The 18,808-nt window shown below is 42.7% G+C and overlaps 1 protein-coding gene across 4 annotated transcripts; it reads right to left on the reverse strand.

Annotated features, from left to right (window-relative positions):
* Window positions 1–5,149: 5,149 nt before the first annotated feature.
* Window positions 5,150–17,443, reverse strand: LOC310825879 (membrane-spanning 4-domains subfamily A member 8-like). 4 transcript variants are annotated; one of them, XM_083699806.1, is made up of 7 exons: window positions 17,372–17,443; window positions 16,336–16,459; window positions 14,848–15,080; window positions 12,829–12,951; window positions 10,906–10,962; window positions 8,415–8,534; window positions 5,150–5,334 (listed from the first exon to the last, which is right to left on the reverse strand). In XM_083699806.1, exons 2-7 carry the CDS (start codon window positions 16,364–16,366, stop codon window positions 5,221–5,223), a joined length of 678 nt encoding a protein of 225 aa, XP_083555932.1. In that variant the 5' UTR covers window positions 16,367–16,459; window positions 17,372–17,443; the 3' UTR covers window positions 5,150–5,220. The 4 variants fall into 4 exon arrangements, with proteins under 4 accessions (XP_083555932.1, XP_083555930.1, XP_083555929.1 ...); XM_083699804.1 differs by lacking the exon at window positions 17,372–17,443 and adding an exon at window positions 9,604–9,741 and having other exon boundaries at window positions 16,352–16,459; XM_083699803.1 differs by lacking the exon at window positions 17,372–17,443 and adding an exon at window positions 9,604–9,741.
* Window positions 17,444–18,808: the final 1,365 nt, after the last annotated feature.

An 18,808-nucleotide genomic window follows, 5' to 3' on the forward strand; every position in this document is an offset into this window, starting at 1 on the left:
CGTGTTGTTATGAGTTTGGGGAGGGCAGACCCCCCTCCCCGAATCTCTACGTTCAGTGAAGGGTCAGACATTGAGCAGACTCATATATTGATGAATTTAGCAAGGGCTGGGCTTAACACCAGGATAACTTCTTCATGAGCCTGCAGATGACTTGCTGGGGGGCGGTTTGTTGATGCAACACTGGTGCTGATGGACTGCATGCCATCAGCCAGGAAGAAGGCTCTGCCAAGCACACAGGGAGAAGTTGCCAGGGTAGCAGGGAATATGAGTCACCACAGGGAGCGGTGCCCTTTGCGAGAGGCTTTTGAAATGGAGGTTACAGAGAGACTGGAAGCAGAAGGGGAGGAGTTGTTTTCTACAAAGGCTGCTGAGAACAAGATGGAGGAAGTAGGCAGAACTTCATGTGCGCTGGCTGTGAGAGGCTGCCCCATGAGGCTAGGGGCCATGACTGGCTGCTGCTCTGCTTTGGACGCAAGCTTGCTGAAGCAAGAGAGGAGCAACAAAGCACACTCTTGGAATGTAATGTTCTTCCTCTGTTCCATTGAAGGCTTCAGGTGTAAATATGTGTAAAATAAACCATATTTCTTAAAGACACTCATCTCCGCTGTGCCTCATTCCAAAAGAACACAAGCTCTAAAGTGCCAAGACTTCTGGAATCTCTTGTTACAATATAGCTTATGCAACATCTTGCAAAAGAAGATAATGAGGAACATTGTTATCTGTTCTAATTCTTTCTTTTCCCTTTTTTGGAATTGTATAATTTCAAACGTTATTTACTGTCTGTTATGACAGTATGCTATAATTGAGAGTAGGGCGGGTGGAAGTGAGATAATCCTCACCCATAAATTGATATGTTGAATTGAATTTTCTGCACACTCAGACAGGAGCAGGCAGCTTCTGTTCTATAGAAGGTAGAGGCTTCTAAATGTGGTCAAAACACCCTGTTATTCAAACCTTGCAGAGCTATGCCCTAGATGAAAATTAATTTGACTTCCTCTGAAAGTACTGATTTAACATTTCTTCTTGTGTTTCTTCTCAGCCTCCAAGCATATGTACAATCTCATCAAGAAATAATAAGAAGTGAAAGCAGTGCTTCAGGTGGTACTAAAGTGGAAGCAGGGTGGCTTTTAAAAATATATGCAGGAACCACAGTTGCCACACCTGACATTTTCTAGAAAATGTCCTACAGGAAAAACACGAGAAACTTACAGTAGGCTCAGCCAGGTGAAGGCTTAAGATAACAAGCAGGTTATTTAAATATCATAAATGTGTTGTTGGCAACAGGATTCCCCTCCCCAAAGGGTAAATCTGGATTAGATGGGTTAAAAATACAGGCTAACTGATGATGTTATGTGAGTGCTGTGAAAAACTTGCATGAGGGACACCGATCTCACCACAAACATCCATCTAGAAGCTCCCTTAGACTGAAGGGTGGGGGTGGGGAACCAAGTACACCTTAACAAAAATTGCCATATATTAGTTCCCCAAATCTGGGCAGACTAGTTTGCATGTTATGCAAATTATTTGCTAATTATACAAATCGTGTGTTGGGCTAGGAAATGTTCAAACAGCCACTCTTAGCTCCCAGATTCCAATGCCAAACCATTTCTTGAAACGGATGGTTCAGTTTTCTGTGACACTTTTGGATGCAACGTGTATTTGAACTGTGGTTTGGGGGGCTTGGCCCCTGATGTGTGCCTGCCAGGTGCTCTGATTCTCCAGCCTCCCAGGGCAGTGAGTCTTTGAAACTAAGAGCCTCAGTGTGTCTCTTGGGATGTCAAGTACCCTTTCGTCCCCAATCTGTGCTCAAGCCAGCAACTGAGTGTTGCTGTGTTGTCTAATTCAACCCCCCTTAAAAGAAAACTTCTTGCCCTTCGAGTTTACGCATGTATAGTAACAGATGTGAAAAGTCCTAGTCCCATTTTCGCTCCAATATATGTGGTGGTCAGGGGTGGAGCCAGGCAGGTGGAATCACACTTGTCTTCAACATGTTCACTTCTCACCTCAGCTGTATACAGTGGTACCTCAGGTTAAGAACTTAATTCGTTCTGGAGGTCCGTTCTTAACCCAGAACTGTTCTCAACCTGAGGTACCACTTTAGCTAATGGGGCCTCCCGCTGCCACCGCCGCGTGATTTCTGTTTTATCCTGAAGCAAAGTTCTTAACCCGAGGTACTATTTCTGGGTTAGCGGAGTCTGTAACCTGAGGCGTCTGTAACCTGAGGTACCACAGTACTCATGTTTGCTCCATGTTTATAATCGGCTGAGATCCAGCTTCTTCGACATCTTTTAGAAGTTGTGGTTCTCTTGACTGTTTTTGTTGTCCTTGTTCTTGCTTCTACGAGCTCCTACGAGTCTATCCTACCTAGTGGAGGTAGGATAGGCAGACACTTGGAAACACAACTTTTGAGTCCTTCAGCTGAAGTGCCATGCACAGGGGAGCCTATTAAACACTTTGCTGGATTTATGGTCCTTGGAAGAAGATGAAGCTGTCTTCCCACATACCTGCCTCACAGCTCTGGAACAGTCTGGGCAAGAGCCTGCAGTATTTACATCTAGCCTTGCCTATAGCCTGTTGTGGAGCTGTGAAAGAGGCAAGCATTGGAGAGACAGCTTCATTTCCCACAAGCAATTAAGGCCCCAAATGCAGGAGAGTCTGTGTCCATCAGAACTTGTCCAGGGAGGTGCAGGCATCTAAGCACGTTTAGCGGCTTATTGTGATACTGGTGGCACTATGCTCTGTGTAACCAAGTAAGGTGGTTTACTGAAAATAGATGGGATAGTTTTAGATCCTCCTTAATGAAGGAGGACATCTTACTCTATCCCAGCTCTATTTGAGCACTGATTCTTTGCTTATTCAGAGATGTTCTTTCTTCATCTCACCATACAGCGGTACTTTGGTTTCAGAACAGTCCTGTTTGGTCCGGTTTACGAACTCCGCAAAACCGGAAGTAGTATCCCGGTTTGCGAATTTTACCTCAGTCTAAGAATGGAATCTAAGAATGGACGCAGGTGGCGCTGTGGGTTAAAGCCTCAGCGCCTAGGACTTGCCGATCGAAAGGTCGGCGGTTCGAATCCCTGCGGCGGGGTGTGCTCCCGCTGCTCGGTCCCAGCGCCTGCCAACCTAGCAGTTCGAAAGCACCTCCGGGTGCAAGTAGATAAATAGGGACCGCTTACCAGCGGGAAGGTAAACGGCGTTTCCGTGTGCTCGCCAGAGCAGCGATGTCACGCTGGCCACGTGACCTGGAAGTGTCTCCGGACAGCGCTGGCCCCTGGCCTCTTGAGTGAGATGGGCGCACAACCCCAGAGTCTGTCAAGACTGGCCCGTATGGGCAGGGGTACCTTTACCTTTACCTTTAATAATGGAAACTGAATGGTGGAAGAGCACCGGTGGTGGGAGGCCTCATTAGGGAAAGCGCGCCTTGGTTTAAGAACGGTTTCGGTTTAAGAGTGGACTTCCGGCTGCTACGGAAAGGAATGTCAGTGTGCTAAGTGTCGGCTGCGACATGGAGCTGGCAGAAAGGCTTTTGAGGGCAGCGCCAGAGCTCTGCGCACCCCCAAAAAACCCCCACAGGAGTGTGGGGACAAAGGGTTGCTGCAGAGCAAAATTTCTCGCCCCCCCGGACCCCCCCGATGGCTGTTTAGCACACAGGAGGAAAGAGGGAGAGGCTCTTCGTAAACTGAGGTACCACTGTATTTATTTTCCAATTAACTGCTCACTTTCCCCCTTTCTACTTGTAGACTTAGATGAGATAAATAAACTAATGGTGAAGGATAGAAGGATCTGACAATTTCTGTTCCCTCAGTTTCTCTTTATCCCAATCTGAAATTCATTTCTCCACATGACGGCTGGAGCAGTAAAAAGAGGGTGAGCCCCGGCCGCACCGGCCCTAAATAGGGCAGGCCACGTCCCCCCAGCGACCCGATTGGCTGGCTGGGTAGACGATGTGGCTGGGATTCCCCCTGGTCTCGCGGGGGCTAGAACCAGCCTCCGCACACATGGGGTGGGCGTGAAGCCCGCAACCCCACCTCCTCCCCAGCTTGGAAGTGGCTTTAAGAAAATCCTCAGGAACATTCTTCAGTATTCTAGTGTGAATTTCTTCTAATAAACATGTTTATTGTATGGAGTTTTGACTAGTATCTACATTTTTGCAAGCAATTGCTCCGAATATAATGCATTTTTATTTTATTTTCACAAATATATCCATTATAATCAATGTTCCCCCCCCAACAGTAGCAACACCTCTTTTTGTTGTTAAAAAGTGTGGCACATACTGTAACAACTTCATTGTCAGTATCAGAACCTGTTTTTCTAGGGAAAAGCACAGATTAAAATGCACTTTCTCCTAAAATATGCAGTTTTGTAAGCATTCCTTAGTTGGAGAACTGCATCACAAAGTTCATATAAGTGAGAATTTCAAAGGATGTATGTGTTTTGGTCAGGTGCACTGAGTTCTGCCCAACATTGTGGGCGCCTGATGGAGTGCCCCACTGCAGCACATGACACATTGGTGAAAGTGAAAGTTTTGTGGGTGCCTCAGCCCCCCCCCCAGCCTATGGTTTCAGTCATTTTTATCCGATTCTCACAAGCAGAAGACAGGGGCAGAAAATCTGTACCATAAAATGGCATATGAGATTTCACATTGTTGAACTTTTGCCCATACACAAAATTCCACATCACTGGCTGCAGTCATGTGCATGAACAGTAGCATATAGGGAAACTAGGGAACATGGGAACCACATTTTCAAGCTTTCATTGCAACCCTTGATGCTGCTACATGGTGGGGAGTTATGTAGGTAGTATTCATTAGATCCTTTCTGAGCAAGTGCAGCAGAGTCTAGGGATGGTAGATGTGGGAGACTACATTTTCCATGATGCCTGGTGGCCTTGAATATACTGTAGAATCCGCCCCAAATTAGGGACTTCGAAAGGCAACAGCATCCATAGAACATGAGAAGTCAGGGAATGAGAAAGAAGCTACAGTAGAGGAACCCAAAATGGAGCCATTAGAGATTGTTCTGGTGTCTGGAGGAATCTGGGTTTGAGTTTAAATGGATCCCCCACCCCCCAATTATCCAGCCTTGGCCCATCCCTGTTAGATTTGGAAGACAGATATAGACATAATTGCAGGTATTGAGCAGAATCAATATTATTTTATTTCTGGAATTTTACTTCAGCTTGATTTCTGGTGAAGCACTTCCCATAACCTGTCTCTCTTTACTAACCATCAACACTTGGAGAAAGCACTATATCAGAATAAGTTGGTGGAGCTGGATTGTTTTCAGCAGGGGCCACATCATCTCCAATGATAACAATGGGCACAAGGTCCATGTCCTGAAACACAGGGGAGGTAGATGATTCCAAGAACTTATTTTCATCACTGGCATCATCATGGCGACTGTCTTCAGTGCCAAGACCTTTATCTTCATTAAAGTAATTATCCCAAATTACTACAAACTGCATGGCTGATGCCACACATCTTCATTTATGGGTATCTCCCTCCACACCAGACATTCTCAAAAATGCACATAATTCTTATTATGTATTTAAGTGATTGCTGGTGTTTCTAAACAGTGTACATAAAAATGTAAAAAGCATACAGCAGATAAAAACAATCCATGCAGAGGTTTTCTGGCTACGTCACCAAACAATGGTGGTTGCTCCTCGCTGCCCTCTGCAGGCAGTGAGGAGGTTCAGGCAGAGGGAAGCCAGGATTCATGAGGCAAAAATCCTGGCAATGTTCTCCAGTGGGGTCTGGGGAGCTCACTGCATCCCGCTGTGTCGCTCAAGCCCATATCTACCAACTTGAAAGGCAGAGTGGGTGTGACCTGGGAGTGTGTCCCCGCCATGGATGAGCCTCTGTCTCTGGCATGATTTGTGGTCGGTTTCTCCATAATTCAGACAACTGGCATTAATCAAGAGGCGCTCCTGGACCAACATATGCTAATGGGCTGCAATCAGTCAGCTGCTGAAAGGACTGGGCGTGGCTCTTTGAAGGTATCTGAACATTTTATTTGAAGCTTGAGAATCCTTACAACAGCCAGAAAAGGAAGGGGGAGGACAAACTGCTTTTTGCTTTTTCTTATGCTTTCTTACGGTTTTCAAATGGTCTCCTTTTCCCCCTGTCCTTCACTACATAATGAAAAGGATGTGTGTAGCCACTGCTTTGTTATTTTGTTTGTTACTTCGGAGAAGAGGGGGGAGGCTTTTGATTTATGCTCAACGGGGAATTTAACAAGGTTTTACTATGCCCTTTCCCCTCAACAGAGGCTGAATGGACTTGATTTAAAATTATTCCTTGATTGGACTAGGCTGAATTTGAGAAGAGATCTTGTTTTTAACTGTGTGCCGAGGAAGAACTCCAGAGTGGAATTTTAATGTCAGAGTTTGGATATGCACTCCGTACGCTATTTATGGCTGCAGCTCATACGCTAGTTGGTAAACAGTGGAAGGAATGGAATGTGACCCTGTAGGATCCATATAAACACTGCAAAGAACTGAACAATGGAACTGAACAATAGAAGATAGTCATTAACTCTCACAGCACACCAGGTCTGGAACAACAATGTATATGAAGGACACGTGAAATGTATTATTTATTCATAAGATGTAACAGAGATGCTGTTTGTAAGGTGAAAAAGTGACCGGCTGGAAGAATGGTTTAATGGCAAGTGAAGGATGTCAAATGGACTCTAAATAAGAAATTATGTGGCTATGTGAGGAAATGATGATGATCATATGTTTGGAACAGGAGTGGGAAACCTGATTTTAAGAAATTGCATTAAATTAGATTAATTTGGTTTGATTTGTAATAATTTGGAAAATGAATTTTTTTTTGGAAAAAACCCCAATCCGTGCAGAAAGCAGGCTTGATGAGCCCACAGCTGATGGTGTGTGTATGACTTCAATCATATATAGTAACTGACCCCCAAGGAAAGCAGGTTTGAAGTCACTGCCCACCAGCTGATAGGTGATGACTTCAAGCCTGCTTATCAGTGGCACTTCAAAGCATGGTGAAGGGCCCTTTGCAAGCTCTACATCTTGCTTTGAAGTCCAGGCGGTCATCACCTGACATCAATGTGAAATCAGGTGATTGACAGGTTGGCACTCCCATCTACCTGTCAGAATTTGCCCACAAGAAGTATGAGAGATAAGGATCTGGTGTACTGGCCAGATCAAGTTCCCCATGTCTGATTCAGTAAGTATAAAACACCAGGAGCCACAGATGTAGAAGTGGAAGTGCCTCTCCTAGTGGATATATACCCTCTTTCCCATTCCCCCTTTAAGCTAGTATCACACCACAGATACCAGCTGAAGTTTCTGAGGAAGCTACAAATGCCTGATGCTAGCATAGCAGCATTTTTCATTCAGGTTCATTTGTTTGCATTGCTCAGGTGTGGTTTCCTCTAGACACTGTTGGGCTGCAGTCTTCCAAAGTAACTGCTGTATTCCGAACTTAAAAATGGAAAGTGTAATGCTGGTGGTCAACAAAAGAGGTTTAAAGACTGTCTCAAGGCAAATCTAAAAAAAAATGTAGCATAAACACTGACAACTTGGAAACACTGGCCTGCGAGAGCTCCAGTTGGAGAATAGCCTTTACCAAAGGTGTCATGGGCTTTGAAGACACTTGAACTCAGGATGCAAGGGAGAAACGTGCTAAGAGAAAGGTGTTAGGAGCGTCCTACTCTCGTGTAGGACCTTGTCAGAGACATATGCCCGACTGGCATGTTCTCTCCCGCCTGGTCGATCGTTCAGGAGCTTCAAAAGCTTTCTTTTGCCCGAAAATCACAGCGACTATGCCAAAAGGCATTGGCACACTGAGGGATCCACAGAGTATTCGCAGTTTGCATAACAGAACCAATAGCACAGCATTTTGGCTACTTTATTTACATATAATACACTCAGAGCATTTTGACTTAGCTCCTCCCTCTTTCTCATCAGACAGCAAAGAGAGAAAAAACAAAGGACAATAGTCCCACTTCACGGAACACAGTAATACCAAAACATCCTATCTTTGTCACTACCCACACTGTGGGATGAAAACATACACCGTCATGTGATAGACAACAATCCCATGACTGCAGACACGGGGAATGAATCGCCAACATCAGGTACGCTTGGCAAATCCACACCATGATCAACTCCCGCCCGGAAACCAATGTCCCCACTGTGGAAGGACGTGCGGATCCAGAATTGGCCTCCACAGTCACTTATGGATTCATTGTTAAAACCGTGTTTATGGAAGGCAATCTTACTCAGCTACGAGTGATTGCCAAAGAAGAAGAAGAAGAAGTTCCCACCAACCCCAGCCAGCATGGCCAGTTGTCAGGAATCATGAGATTTGTAGATCAACAGCATCATATTGTCTAGCCCAAGCATTTTCATCTTGCCAGCTTTCTAAAACAAATGCTTACCATCTTGTTACAGCAGGTTGCCTGACACCCGAAATGTGCTGTTGGAACGGTGATGCAGAACTCCAGCAAGCAGAACAGGAGATGCACAGTACAAAGCCCATTACCTACTTTGTTGAAAAGCTGCAGAACAGGGAAGCAGGTGAAATGACAACTTATATCAGTAAATCAGTCGTGAGGATAAAATGGGTCTGAGGAGAGCTTCTTGGAGGAAAGGTGGGATATAAATGTAAAAAATAATGAATTTTTTAAAATGCCTCTGTGAAAGGGTAGGACAGAAACGTTCTAGAATGCACTAGCCTGGATAGTAAGACATCAGGAAGTAAGTCCACTATTGAGACTGTGCAGTACCTGGTGTTATGAGAATAAAAATGGGAGATTATCCTACGCTACATATCTCTGTGTCTTTCCTCATCAACAGAACCTCCTCTCTTCTCCACAGTTTCTAACTTTCAGCCAACAAAGGGACTCAGCTGTTTTTGAACAAGGATGTCTCCAGATAGGCATCCTTCCAGGTTGGTGTTTCAGAAATAATTTTGAGGTGACATATGATGGCATGAATCACAAACATGAGTCTGACCAAACTGCGGGAGGCAGTGGAAGACAGGAGTGCCTGGCATGCTCTGGTCCATGGGGTCACAAAGAGTTGGACACGACTAAACGACTAAACAACAACAACATGATGGCATGAGATGAGAGGCAGCCACTTGAAAATTATTTCTGAAACACCAACCCAGGAGGTTGCCTATCTGGAGACATCTCTGTTCAGTTTCTACTTGCCTTATAGTAGGGAGAAGGTGTGGAAAGAGGTTCTAAGAAAACTCTCCACTTCCATGTGAAAGACCCAGTGTGGCTATGAGACTATAGCTACAATCGTATACACACTTACCAAAGTTTGATGTGGCAAAGGGCAAGTATACAGACATCAGAAAGCCCAACCACTAGCTCATAACACCATCACGTTTGAATACTGGGAATGGGATGGGTGCTCAACCATGGATTAAAATATTGATTTCTCAATTGATTTCCATAGGACGGTTCTTAATTCCATCCCAACATTCCTGGCCAAATCTCAGTCTTAGAATCAAGAGACACTTCAAATGACATCCAAACTAAACCTCCCAAACTTACAACATTAAATTATGATAATGATATTATATGATCAAAGTTATTGTGGTACTTGCTCACTTACCAATGTTCTCTCTGGATAAGGACCGGGATAGCCATAGAAAAAATAGGGTTGATTTATACACAACTGTGCTGTGTACAGAATTATGCCAATTGTTGCCAATGTAGCACTTGCGACATGCATTCCCACATTGCATTTCACCTGAAAGAGTGATATGAAGAATCAGGATACCAAAAAGTACACACAGGGTGTGTGTGTGTGTGTGTATGGAGGCCAGCCAATGCTCATGTCAGGTGTGGCTACTGGGCCTGACAGGAAGCTGTCTTAGTCACTAACCATAATCAGACCATTTTAAAAACTTACAAAACATGGAAGATGTCTTATATACAATTAGCCCTTAATCTGTACTAATTGTGTTCTATTTTTATTTGAATTATGGTTTGTTATTGTTTCAGTGTCTCTAAGAAAGGTTGTCAATGAAACGCGTTGGGTAATTTACTGTTCCCTACATTTTTCAGTGCTCCCCCCTCCCCTCATCTACACTCGTGGTTTCTTAATGCTAAAAATGGGTTTTAAAAGGGTTATGATAATCATACAGCCATATGACATTCTTTTAAAACATCAACAATGTGTTATTAAAATGTGACACCAGGTGACACTGCTGAGTTCGCCCTGTCAAGTAAGTGGGTAGACCAGGGGTCGGCAACCTAAGACCCATGGGCCTGAAGTGGCCCACGGAGGCCGTTTAACTGCCCCCCCGAGCCGCCCCCAAACCGAGCCACCCACTCAGCGAGTCCCCATGTGCTGTGCTAAACCAGGGGACTCTCTTCCGCAGCTCTGGAAATCACTTCTGCGCATGTCCAGACACCGGAAATTTCATCTGCAAGGGCGCAATTTTCGGCATCTGGGCATGGACAGAAGCGATTTTCGGTGCAGCGGACATGTGCAGACGCAATTTCCAGCATCGCGCTGCACCTGTCCAGCCCACAGAGGATCTCTGTGGGAGTGATCCGGCCCATGCCTGGTAAGTCTTGCCAACTGGGGTAGACTGCAGAAACAGAAGCAGAGGAACCAAATACTTCTTTGTTTTAGAATATAAAAAACATCATTCTAGGAACGTTTAAAGAGTGAGTATAGATCCAGCCCTGGTGCTTTCCAGATGATTTTGGAATTAAATTTTTAATCAGCTCCAGCTAGCATGGCCAAAGGTCAAGGGTGCAGTACTGGTGCAGAATAGTCTACTAACATATGGAGGGCACCAAGTTGGGGAAGGCTGATCTAGAGGTATAAAAAAAAAACAAAATTTATGACCAATACTGGCCTCACCCAATATTACAGAAGAAGAGAAAAAGGTATATAGCTCACCAAACTGCGGTTCCTATATTTTGTATTTGACACAGAGATGGATCCAGAAACAATGAACTGTTAAAAAAAGGGGGGATGCATATCAATTCACTTCAAATTTACCGTAAAATACCCTCTACTTAGAAAAACCTGGTACTGTGGGAGTTTTGTCAGCAAAACATTTTGGCACCTGATGCAAACCACAAAACGATGCCTCCCCTCCCTGCCAAGGAAGAAGGAGCAAGTGAAGGTCTAGATCAGGAGCAAAGTTCTAGATCAGGATCTGCTGCCCACATGGATTCTGCTGCCTGAGGCATTTGCCTCACATGCCTGTGGCGTTTGCCCTCCTAGGTGAGGAAAGGGTTAAATGAGTGTGAAGTGATTGGCCAGTGGGAACCCAAGGGGAGGAGTTAGAGTTAGAGTTGTGCGAAAGTCAGTTGGGAGTTGGAGAAGGAAGAGGGAGGATAAGTCTGTGGGTTGGTCGAGTTGTGTTGTGAGAGAGTGGAGTCAGATAGATAGTTGGGATAATCAGTTTGAAGTTGTTAGGAACGTATAGATCAGTAAAGGAACTAAGATTAAGAAACTGACAAGAAAAATTAACTGAAACCTTAAACTTGTTCATGCTTATAAAAATAAACTTGATTATTTGTTAATGTTAACAATTGTCTGGACTCCGTGTGTACCCAAGAGAAACGGGTTGGTGGCAGCGAGGAGGCAATCACAGTGGTGGCACAGGGATCAATAGACCGTCAAACGTCCAGGGACCCTGTGTGATCGCCACAATGCCTCATTAGTGTAGAGGGTGTGGGGGCAGATGTCACCCAGCAAACTGTCAATACAGACATAAAAAACAAAAAACCCAGCCACGCAATGTGTTTTTTTGCTGGATTTCCCCCCTGTATCCCTTTTTGTCCATGGACTGGAAAAAATTGAAACAAATGGGGGGGGAGTGCGGATGACACCCAAAAACATGCACACCTGTCCCCTCCCCCCAACAGCCAGTCAACATTCTGTGATTACTCAGCATGCTTAGTTTGCTTGGCTGAAAACCTTGGGGTTTCAGTAAGCCTGCTAACTCCACCTTGTGAATGGATGGTTCCATTTCCCTACACACAGTAGGAACATAGGAATCTGCTATATACTAAGTAAGGCCCTTGGTTCATTTAGTTCAGAATTATCTACTGGGAGCAGTTCTCCAGAATTTCAGGCAAGGGACATCTCCAGCCATACTTAGAGATGCTGAGACTGAAATCTGGGATCTTCTGCAAGCTAAGCATATGCTCTGACACTGAGATGTGGCCCTTCCTTATACATGCAAGAGAATACAGTGTTCAGTTTTGTTTATTAAGCAACTGTAAAATCAGCATGCTAAATTAGATCTCAAGCATCTGTTCGGAACTGGAATTTTTCCAATGCAGATTACCCCAGTTTGCCTTAGAACATTTTCCAGAACCAATTCAAAAATTTCTAGATCTGCATCACTGACTTGTAGAATTGAGGTTGCTGTTAATATATACGACCATGACCAAAACCTTCACTATATAAAATAAAATAAAATCCACTAGAAACATGTAGCCTTAACAAGACAAGAAAGAGAACAAGCATAAAAAGAGAAAAGTTTTTTGTTACTATTCAATTCTTATTCTTTCAATGATTTTATTTAAAACATGTTAAGTACACCTCTCAGAAATGTTGAATATTAAGTAACATATAAACACCTTAAATAGAGAAAAACCTCTCAAATGCATTACAGCAAAGGAAAGAGATTACCCCTAATAATATTCTGGCATTTCAAAATAATCCAAAGGGCTCCTATTCTTTTATGTTAACTTTCACCACCTGCCTCCTTACTTAAACACATGAGGAAATGTTTTTGAAAATTGCCAAGTCCCAGAGTTTAGCATGATGGATTCTTAAATGTGAGGCAAAGAACACGATACTTACAAATATTCCACCCCAGCATGGAAAATATGTCATATTGACCAAAGGGGCATAGAATGAGTCCAAAAGAAAAAATGAGACTATCCCAAAGCCAACTTGTATCAATCCAATCATGATCTGGATGGCCTGTAGGAAGAAAATACACAAACAATATTATTTTTAAACTGTTCCTAGAGACCTGGAAATATAGAATGATAGTTTTTGCTACTATTTTCATTTCACTGTTTTATTTTTGCATTTCTTATCATTGCTAGCTGCCTTGGGCATGAATCCTGACAATACTGTGCATTAATATTTAAAGGAAACCAATAAAACTGATATGAGCTTACTCTTTAGCACAGTCCGGAAATATCACCTGAGCAAAAGCTAGATGAGGTATTTTGATCACTGCAAAAGTAAAAGAGGATCTCTCCTTAACCAGATTTGAGCCAAGAAATGTGAACACCCAATTTTCAATCTGAGGGATTGGCACATAGGAATTTGATTAAGTTCATATTTAAAGGTGAAACTGCTTTCTGAAACAGCACGGGCATCAAAACACTTCTCTGAATTTTGCAATGCAGTTCTCCAATCAAATAATGTTTACAAAAAGGCATATATTGGAAGAAGGGATATGTATAAAATGAACATATCAGTGAAAACAACGCACACAAATGTATTATACATGAGGAGACTTGCAAAAATGTGTCCATCAGTTAAAATATGTGTATTAGACAAAACAGCATACAATTCACAATTTTCATGGATTTTTTAAGATAAAACACCCCACGAATTGCTTCAGAAATAGCGAGAACAGAATTTAAGACTGGAAAATAAGAAACTGAGAGAACAAAAACTGAGAGATAGATCGTTCCTAATCCTGATACGGATGAAATACAAAAAGTGACAAATGAGTTCAACCCAGTCACCAAAGAGAAACAACACATAACTTTCTACAACCTGGTTTTACAAAAGACAGTGCTTAGATTGGTGTGCCAGCAGTGAGCCTGTATAGGTCTGTAGATCTTCCCTCAGTTCCTTATGCCCTTATTACCCCCAGAATGGGCTGCTCTAATGAGCTTTGTGTGAGATTGGGTTTGAAGATGGGTTGAAGCTTCTTTTAGCAACAAAAAAATAAACTAAGCACTGTTAAGTTCATACACACACTTTCCACCCCCCCCCCCATGAGTCATAATCTTTCACTCTGTTCTGCTCATTAAAATGCACTTGCACATAATGCCCATGGCAGCAATTCCCTTCTGGAGGTTCCTTGGGCTGGAGGTGGGACAGCACAACTACAGAGGACCTGCTTAAAAGCCCACCAGCTGCAGTAGTTCTGAAGGTGGGCACAAGAGATCTTAACCCTCCCTGACTCTGCTATTGGCTCAAGCCAGCCATTTCCTCCATTTTTTCACTTGATAACCTCAACATTCTCTGGCTCCACTTCCCTCAGTGCTCCACGGGTCCTAGAAGTTCACAGGACCTTGCCATACTTTCTTAGCGCTTAAAAACACACACCTGCTTTTTCTTTTAATTTACAAACTTAATGTCCTTCCTCGTTCCTGGAGACAAAATTGAGAATGCAGAAAACACTTCCTTAATTGGGTGTTGTCTTGTTTTCCCTCCAAACTAGTAGGTATGCAGGTACATTGTATACCTGGGGCTCTCAGGAGGAAAATCCTTGGAGTTTCCCTAAAAACATATAGTTAAGGGTAGGCTGCCCCTCATTCATTCCCTTTACATGGGCATTCAGCACCAGAAAAGTGCTTCTCTCTAGGCTCTCCCTGCCCCTCCATCTTCTCCCCACAACAACCCTGTCAAGTAGTTTAGGCTGAAAAATGGTGACTGAACTCTATGGCCAAGTGAGGGGGTTCAATCTGGGGCTCCCTAGCTTTAGTCCAATGCTCTAACCACTACACCACACTGGCTCATGATATGAGAGCTCTGCCTGTTGCATATTTGAAGTGTTGAACTGACAATTGCTCCTGGTGACCACTGAAATCACCAGGGACAGAAACAAGAGCAGATGACATCGGCACTTACCCCTAAAGTCTTAGCCTCTACTTTTACTTTCTTCTCCAGTTCCCTCACCCAACGCTTCCGCTCAGGTTGGTTGCTTCCAAGCTGCTCATCTATATATTGTGCCACTCCTGGTTGTTGCCCAATGGTAGCATGGATCCCCTGGCCTGCCTGAATTATGTCAGCTCCATTTGGAAGAATGAACGCTATTATTCCATTTTGTCTTCTCACTGGATCTGTTGTCATAGCTGAAATGTCTGCAAAAACCAACCAACAAAAACAAATCAAAATAGCAAACAACCTTATCTCAGATTTGGACAAATATAACAAACTTTCCCCTACACACAGAAAGAGGAAGTTCCACTGAGCTATGGCCCGTCCATCTGTTTCTATGAATCCCTCACATGTTTGATAAAACCATGTGGGAATAGCACTAATGGCCTGTTTGGCTTCTGAGAAGACAATCCCTCCCCTCATGCCAACAATCTGAAAGACACAACCCAAAAAAGAAAAGGGCTGAGAAAGCACCAATTCTTTGTCATAGAGGTCTTACCGATAACAGCAGGAATGGAAAAAATTATAGAGGGGCTGGTTGTTGCTGGTCTTTCAGTAGAGCCAGTGGAGAATGTAATAGTTTTAAGAGAGCCCTTTGTACATTGACTCAAGCAGTGTTACACCTCCCCGTTCCCCCTGCACCAAGAGAACCACCAAATAGTTGCTTCTTTAAGCAGATGATAAACAGGACAAGATCTGAGGCCAGATGAAACACGTACACCATTAATCCCACACACTGAGTCATAGAAGGAGCCACAGTTGCAATCAGTCTTCTTTTACATGCTGTGTACAAGATTCCCTTTCTCAACCCAAACAATTCCCAGAAATAAACCAACGTGTCACTAGACCGAAACTCCGAAGATTAATCTCCTTTTACACGCTATGTACCACGTCCCCTTTCTCAACCCAAACATTTCCAAGACATAAACCAACAAGTCAATGGGCCCAGGCTATGAATATTGTGAAGTCAGATATTACAAGTGCTCAACTCACTGATGGGGGGTGAAGCCTTTACCACCAACCCATAATGAAGTCATGATACTTTGCTGGCATATCTACTCAGAGTCCTTGTGGTCCTTTGCTTTTCCTCTAGTTCAGGCAGAGGTCCCTCCTGCTGACATTGTCACTGTGATGTTCCACTGAAGGCTCTCATGAGGAGCAGTCAGGCTGCAGCACAGCTGAAGCATGAGTTCTCCTCAGGCGCCTAAGGTTCCTTCAGTAGGTAGTTCCTTCCATAGGCTTTGCATTGTAGGAACATGGCTTAGTTCTTTTGCACATCACCATTGCACTTCCTTATGTAAAAGACTCAGGATTCCCATGTCACCTGCCCTTAAAATGGGTTCCAGTTATTCAAAAGTAAGGGGAAAGCCCTCTGCGACTCTTTGAGAGGACACCAGTATCCTTTACAAAGATGTGTCTTGGATCAATTAATCATCAGCCCCAAATAAAATCAAATACCTCTAAATGTACTTACGTTGCCCTGCTTCATTCACTCTTTCTCAGTCTCTCAGTGCGCCAGAAATCTCACCAGGAAGTAATCAGCATCAGACTTAACTAGCAGATGTCCCAGTTTATTGAGCTACTTTAGACAGAATGAATGGAGGGTAATATCTTTGTAGGTGGGAGGAGACATCACACTTTGCCAAGGGGACAGCATAGTTTATTTCTGAGACTATATTATAGCATAGCTGAAAGACAGGTTAACTCATTGCTGCCCTAAACAAAATCTGGAAAAAAAGCTGAAGCTGCCTCGGCTATAGTATCATTGTTGCAAAGTATGATTGGAAGTGATGAGGTAGAAATGTGGTTCACTTTGCATGTGTAGGCAAATCTACTTAATCTGCCTTTTCCAAAACACCATGGGATCTGAAACATGCAAGCCTTTGAAATGTGTGCATCTCTGTATTTTGTAATGCAGTTCTCCAGTCACGTAATGTGTACAAAATGCATGTACTGGTGTAAGGTGTGAAAAGCCCCCCACAAATTAGTGAAAGCACGCACAAATGCCTTGTATTTGGGGAAGTTGTGCTTTACAAATTTGTGTAAATTGGGCAAAACTGAATACCCAGAAATTCATGCTAAATGCTGCTGAATTTTCTTAAGGACTTGCTTTGGGGGGGGGGGGAATCGCCCCTGTCTTCGCTTGGAGTATTTGTGTGCTTGGATAAAAACTTGAACATGCCTATTACTCAGTGTTCTGTGTTCAGAGTTGCTCTCTGATGGAAAATGCCTCAGTTGACTGTTTTGTATAACTTGTACAGTAAAATCGCAACTTATGTGCATTTAACATCTGCAATTTCAACTTTATGCAATTGAAGGCTGTCCAGTTGAAATCACACAAATTAAAGGCATAATAACAAATATTATATTAAATTAATCATACAGGTTGAATTAAATCATACAAATTAAATTAAATCAATCACACAAATTAAAGCTATTTTGCACAGGTTTTTCCTGGCATGGTAAGAGCTTTTAAACTCTCTGCTTTGCTTACCAGGCTCTGGGATGCTCTCGCAAGTTCTCACAGGAACTTGAATGACCCCACAAAATCTCAAAGAGCACCCCAGAACCTGATAAGCTTGGGGGTGGGGGGGACAAGGCCTGTTTGGTGCATGGCTCCAAAAAGGTAAGGCTGCTTGTGCTGGGTTGACCTTTCTGCCTTTACAAGCCATCCTCAGAACATAACCCATGTGATTGTATTGCATTGGTTAATTGTTCATTCAGTCGTAGAAACAGAAACAGTTCCTAGGATACCTTTGAAAAAAAGCAGATTGTGTAATGTGCTTGCCTGCTAATTTGAACATTTGTGTTTGTTTCTCAGTTTCACAGATAACCCACAAATAAGAGAACATCCTGCTGCTTATACATGTTTTCAGCCCAGTACAGGAAGACAGTACTCAGACACTTTATTATTCTCTGGCTGGAGAAAGCTGAAGAGTGAAAACAAACAATTCAGGAAACACACCAATTTCCTGTGGAAAACCCCCAGTCCAAGGGTAGGACTTGGAGTTTAGATTTTGACCCAAGGTGTCTTTCATGTTTATCAAGGGATGGGGATGAGGGAGAGATAAGCTATGCAGTAGATATACTTTGTACAATATTGCAACATAAGGAAGTTCTTTTACTGTTTCTAGACATCTGCTGCTATGCATATCATATCTAGTAATGTTTCTTCTGGTGTTATATGTGCCTTCTGTAGTTGACCTTTGTAATGTTTTACTTTGAAGTCTTTATGACAACATTTTAGGTTCCTGTTAATTATGTTACTTCAAATGTATACTCATATTTGACTTTTTCTGTCATGTTTTGTTCTGGATTGTTTTATTTGATGTTTTAATACAGGTTGTAAACCACTTTGAGATTCCCCCTCCCTTAAAAATATAAAGCAGATTAGAAACGGAATGACTATTTGTTTTTTTTTTAGTCACTGAAAACAACATGGCACCACCAAGCTAGTTGAAAGGAATATGAGAATAAGCGAAATTTGAGAAAAAGATAAATTTTGGATAAATATTATGTCTAAATTAAGTATTTAAGCTCTAGATAAAAGTATTTAAAGTCAGGGACAAAATATTGGAAAATTACAAAATAAGAATCGAAACAAGGTGATAAATTGCTGTTTAAAGTTTTATAAATTAGGAACACAGGAACGAGAGATGTGAGGAAGTCCAAAAAGCAAAGAAAATATGGTTATTAATTACTTGATTCTGTTGTGGTATGCTTTTTGTATAATGTGTTAATTTGTATCTTTTTTTTCTTTTTTTTTGTTTACTGTATCCTGGTGATGGTTTTATATGTGTTTGGTGATTATAATGTCTAAAATCTTTAATAAATATTTTACAAAAAAAAATAGAAACGGAATGACTAAAAATAATTATCGTAGCTTTTAGTAAACAACTCTAAACAGTAATAGCTGCTGTCTTCAATAGCA

Source organism: Podarcis gaigeae, assembly GCF_964106915.1.
Source record: "Podarcis gaigeae genome assembly, chromosome: 1".
Taxonomy (NCBI): domain Eukaryota; kingdom Metazoa; phylum Chordata; class Lepidosauria; order Squamata; family Lacertidae; genus Podarcis; species Podarcis gaigeae.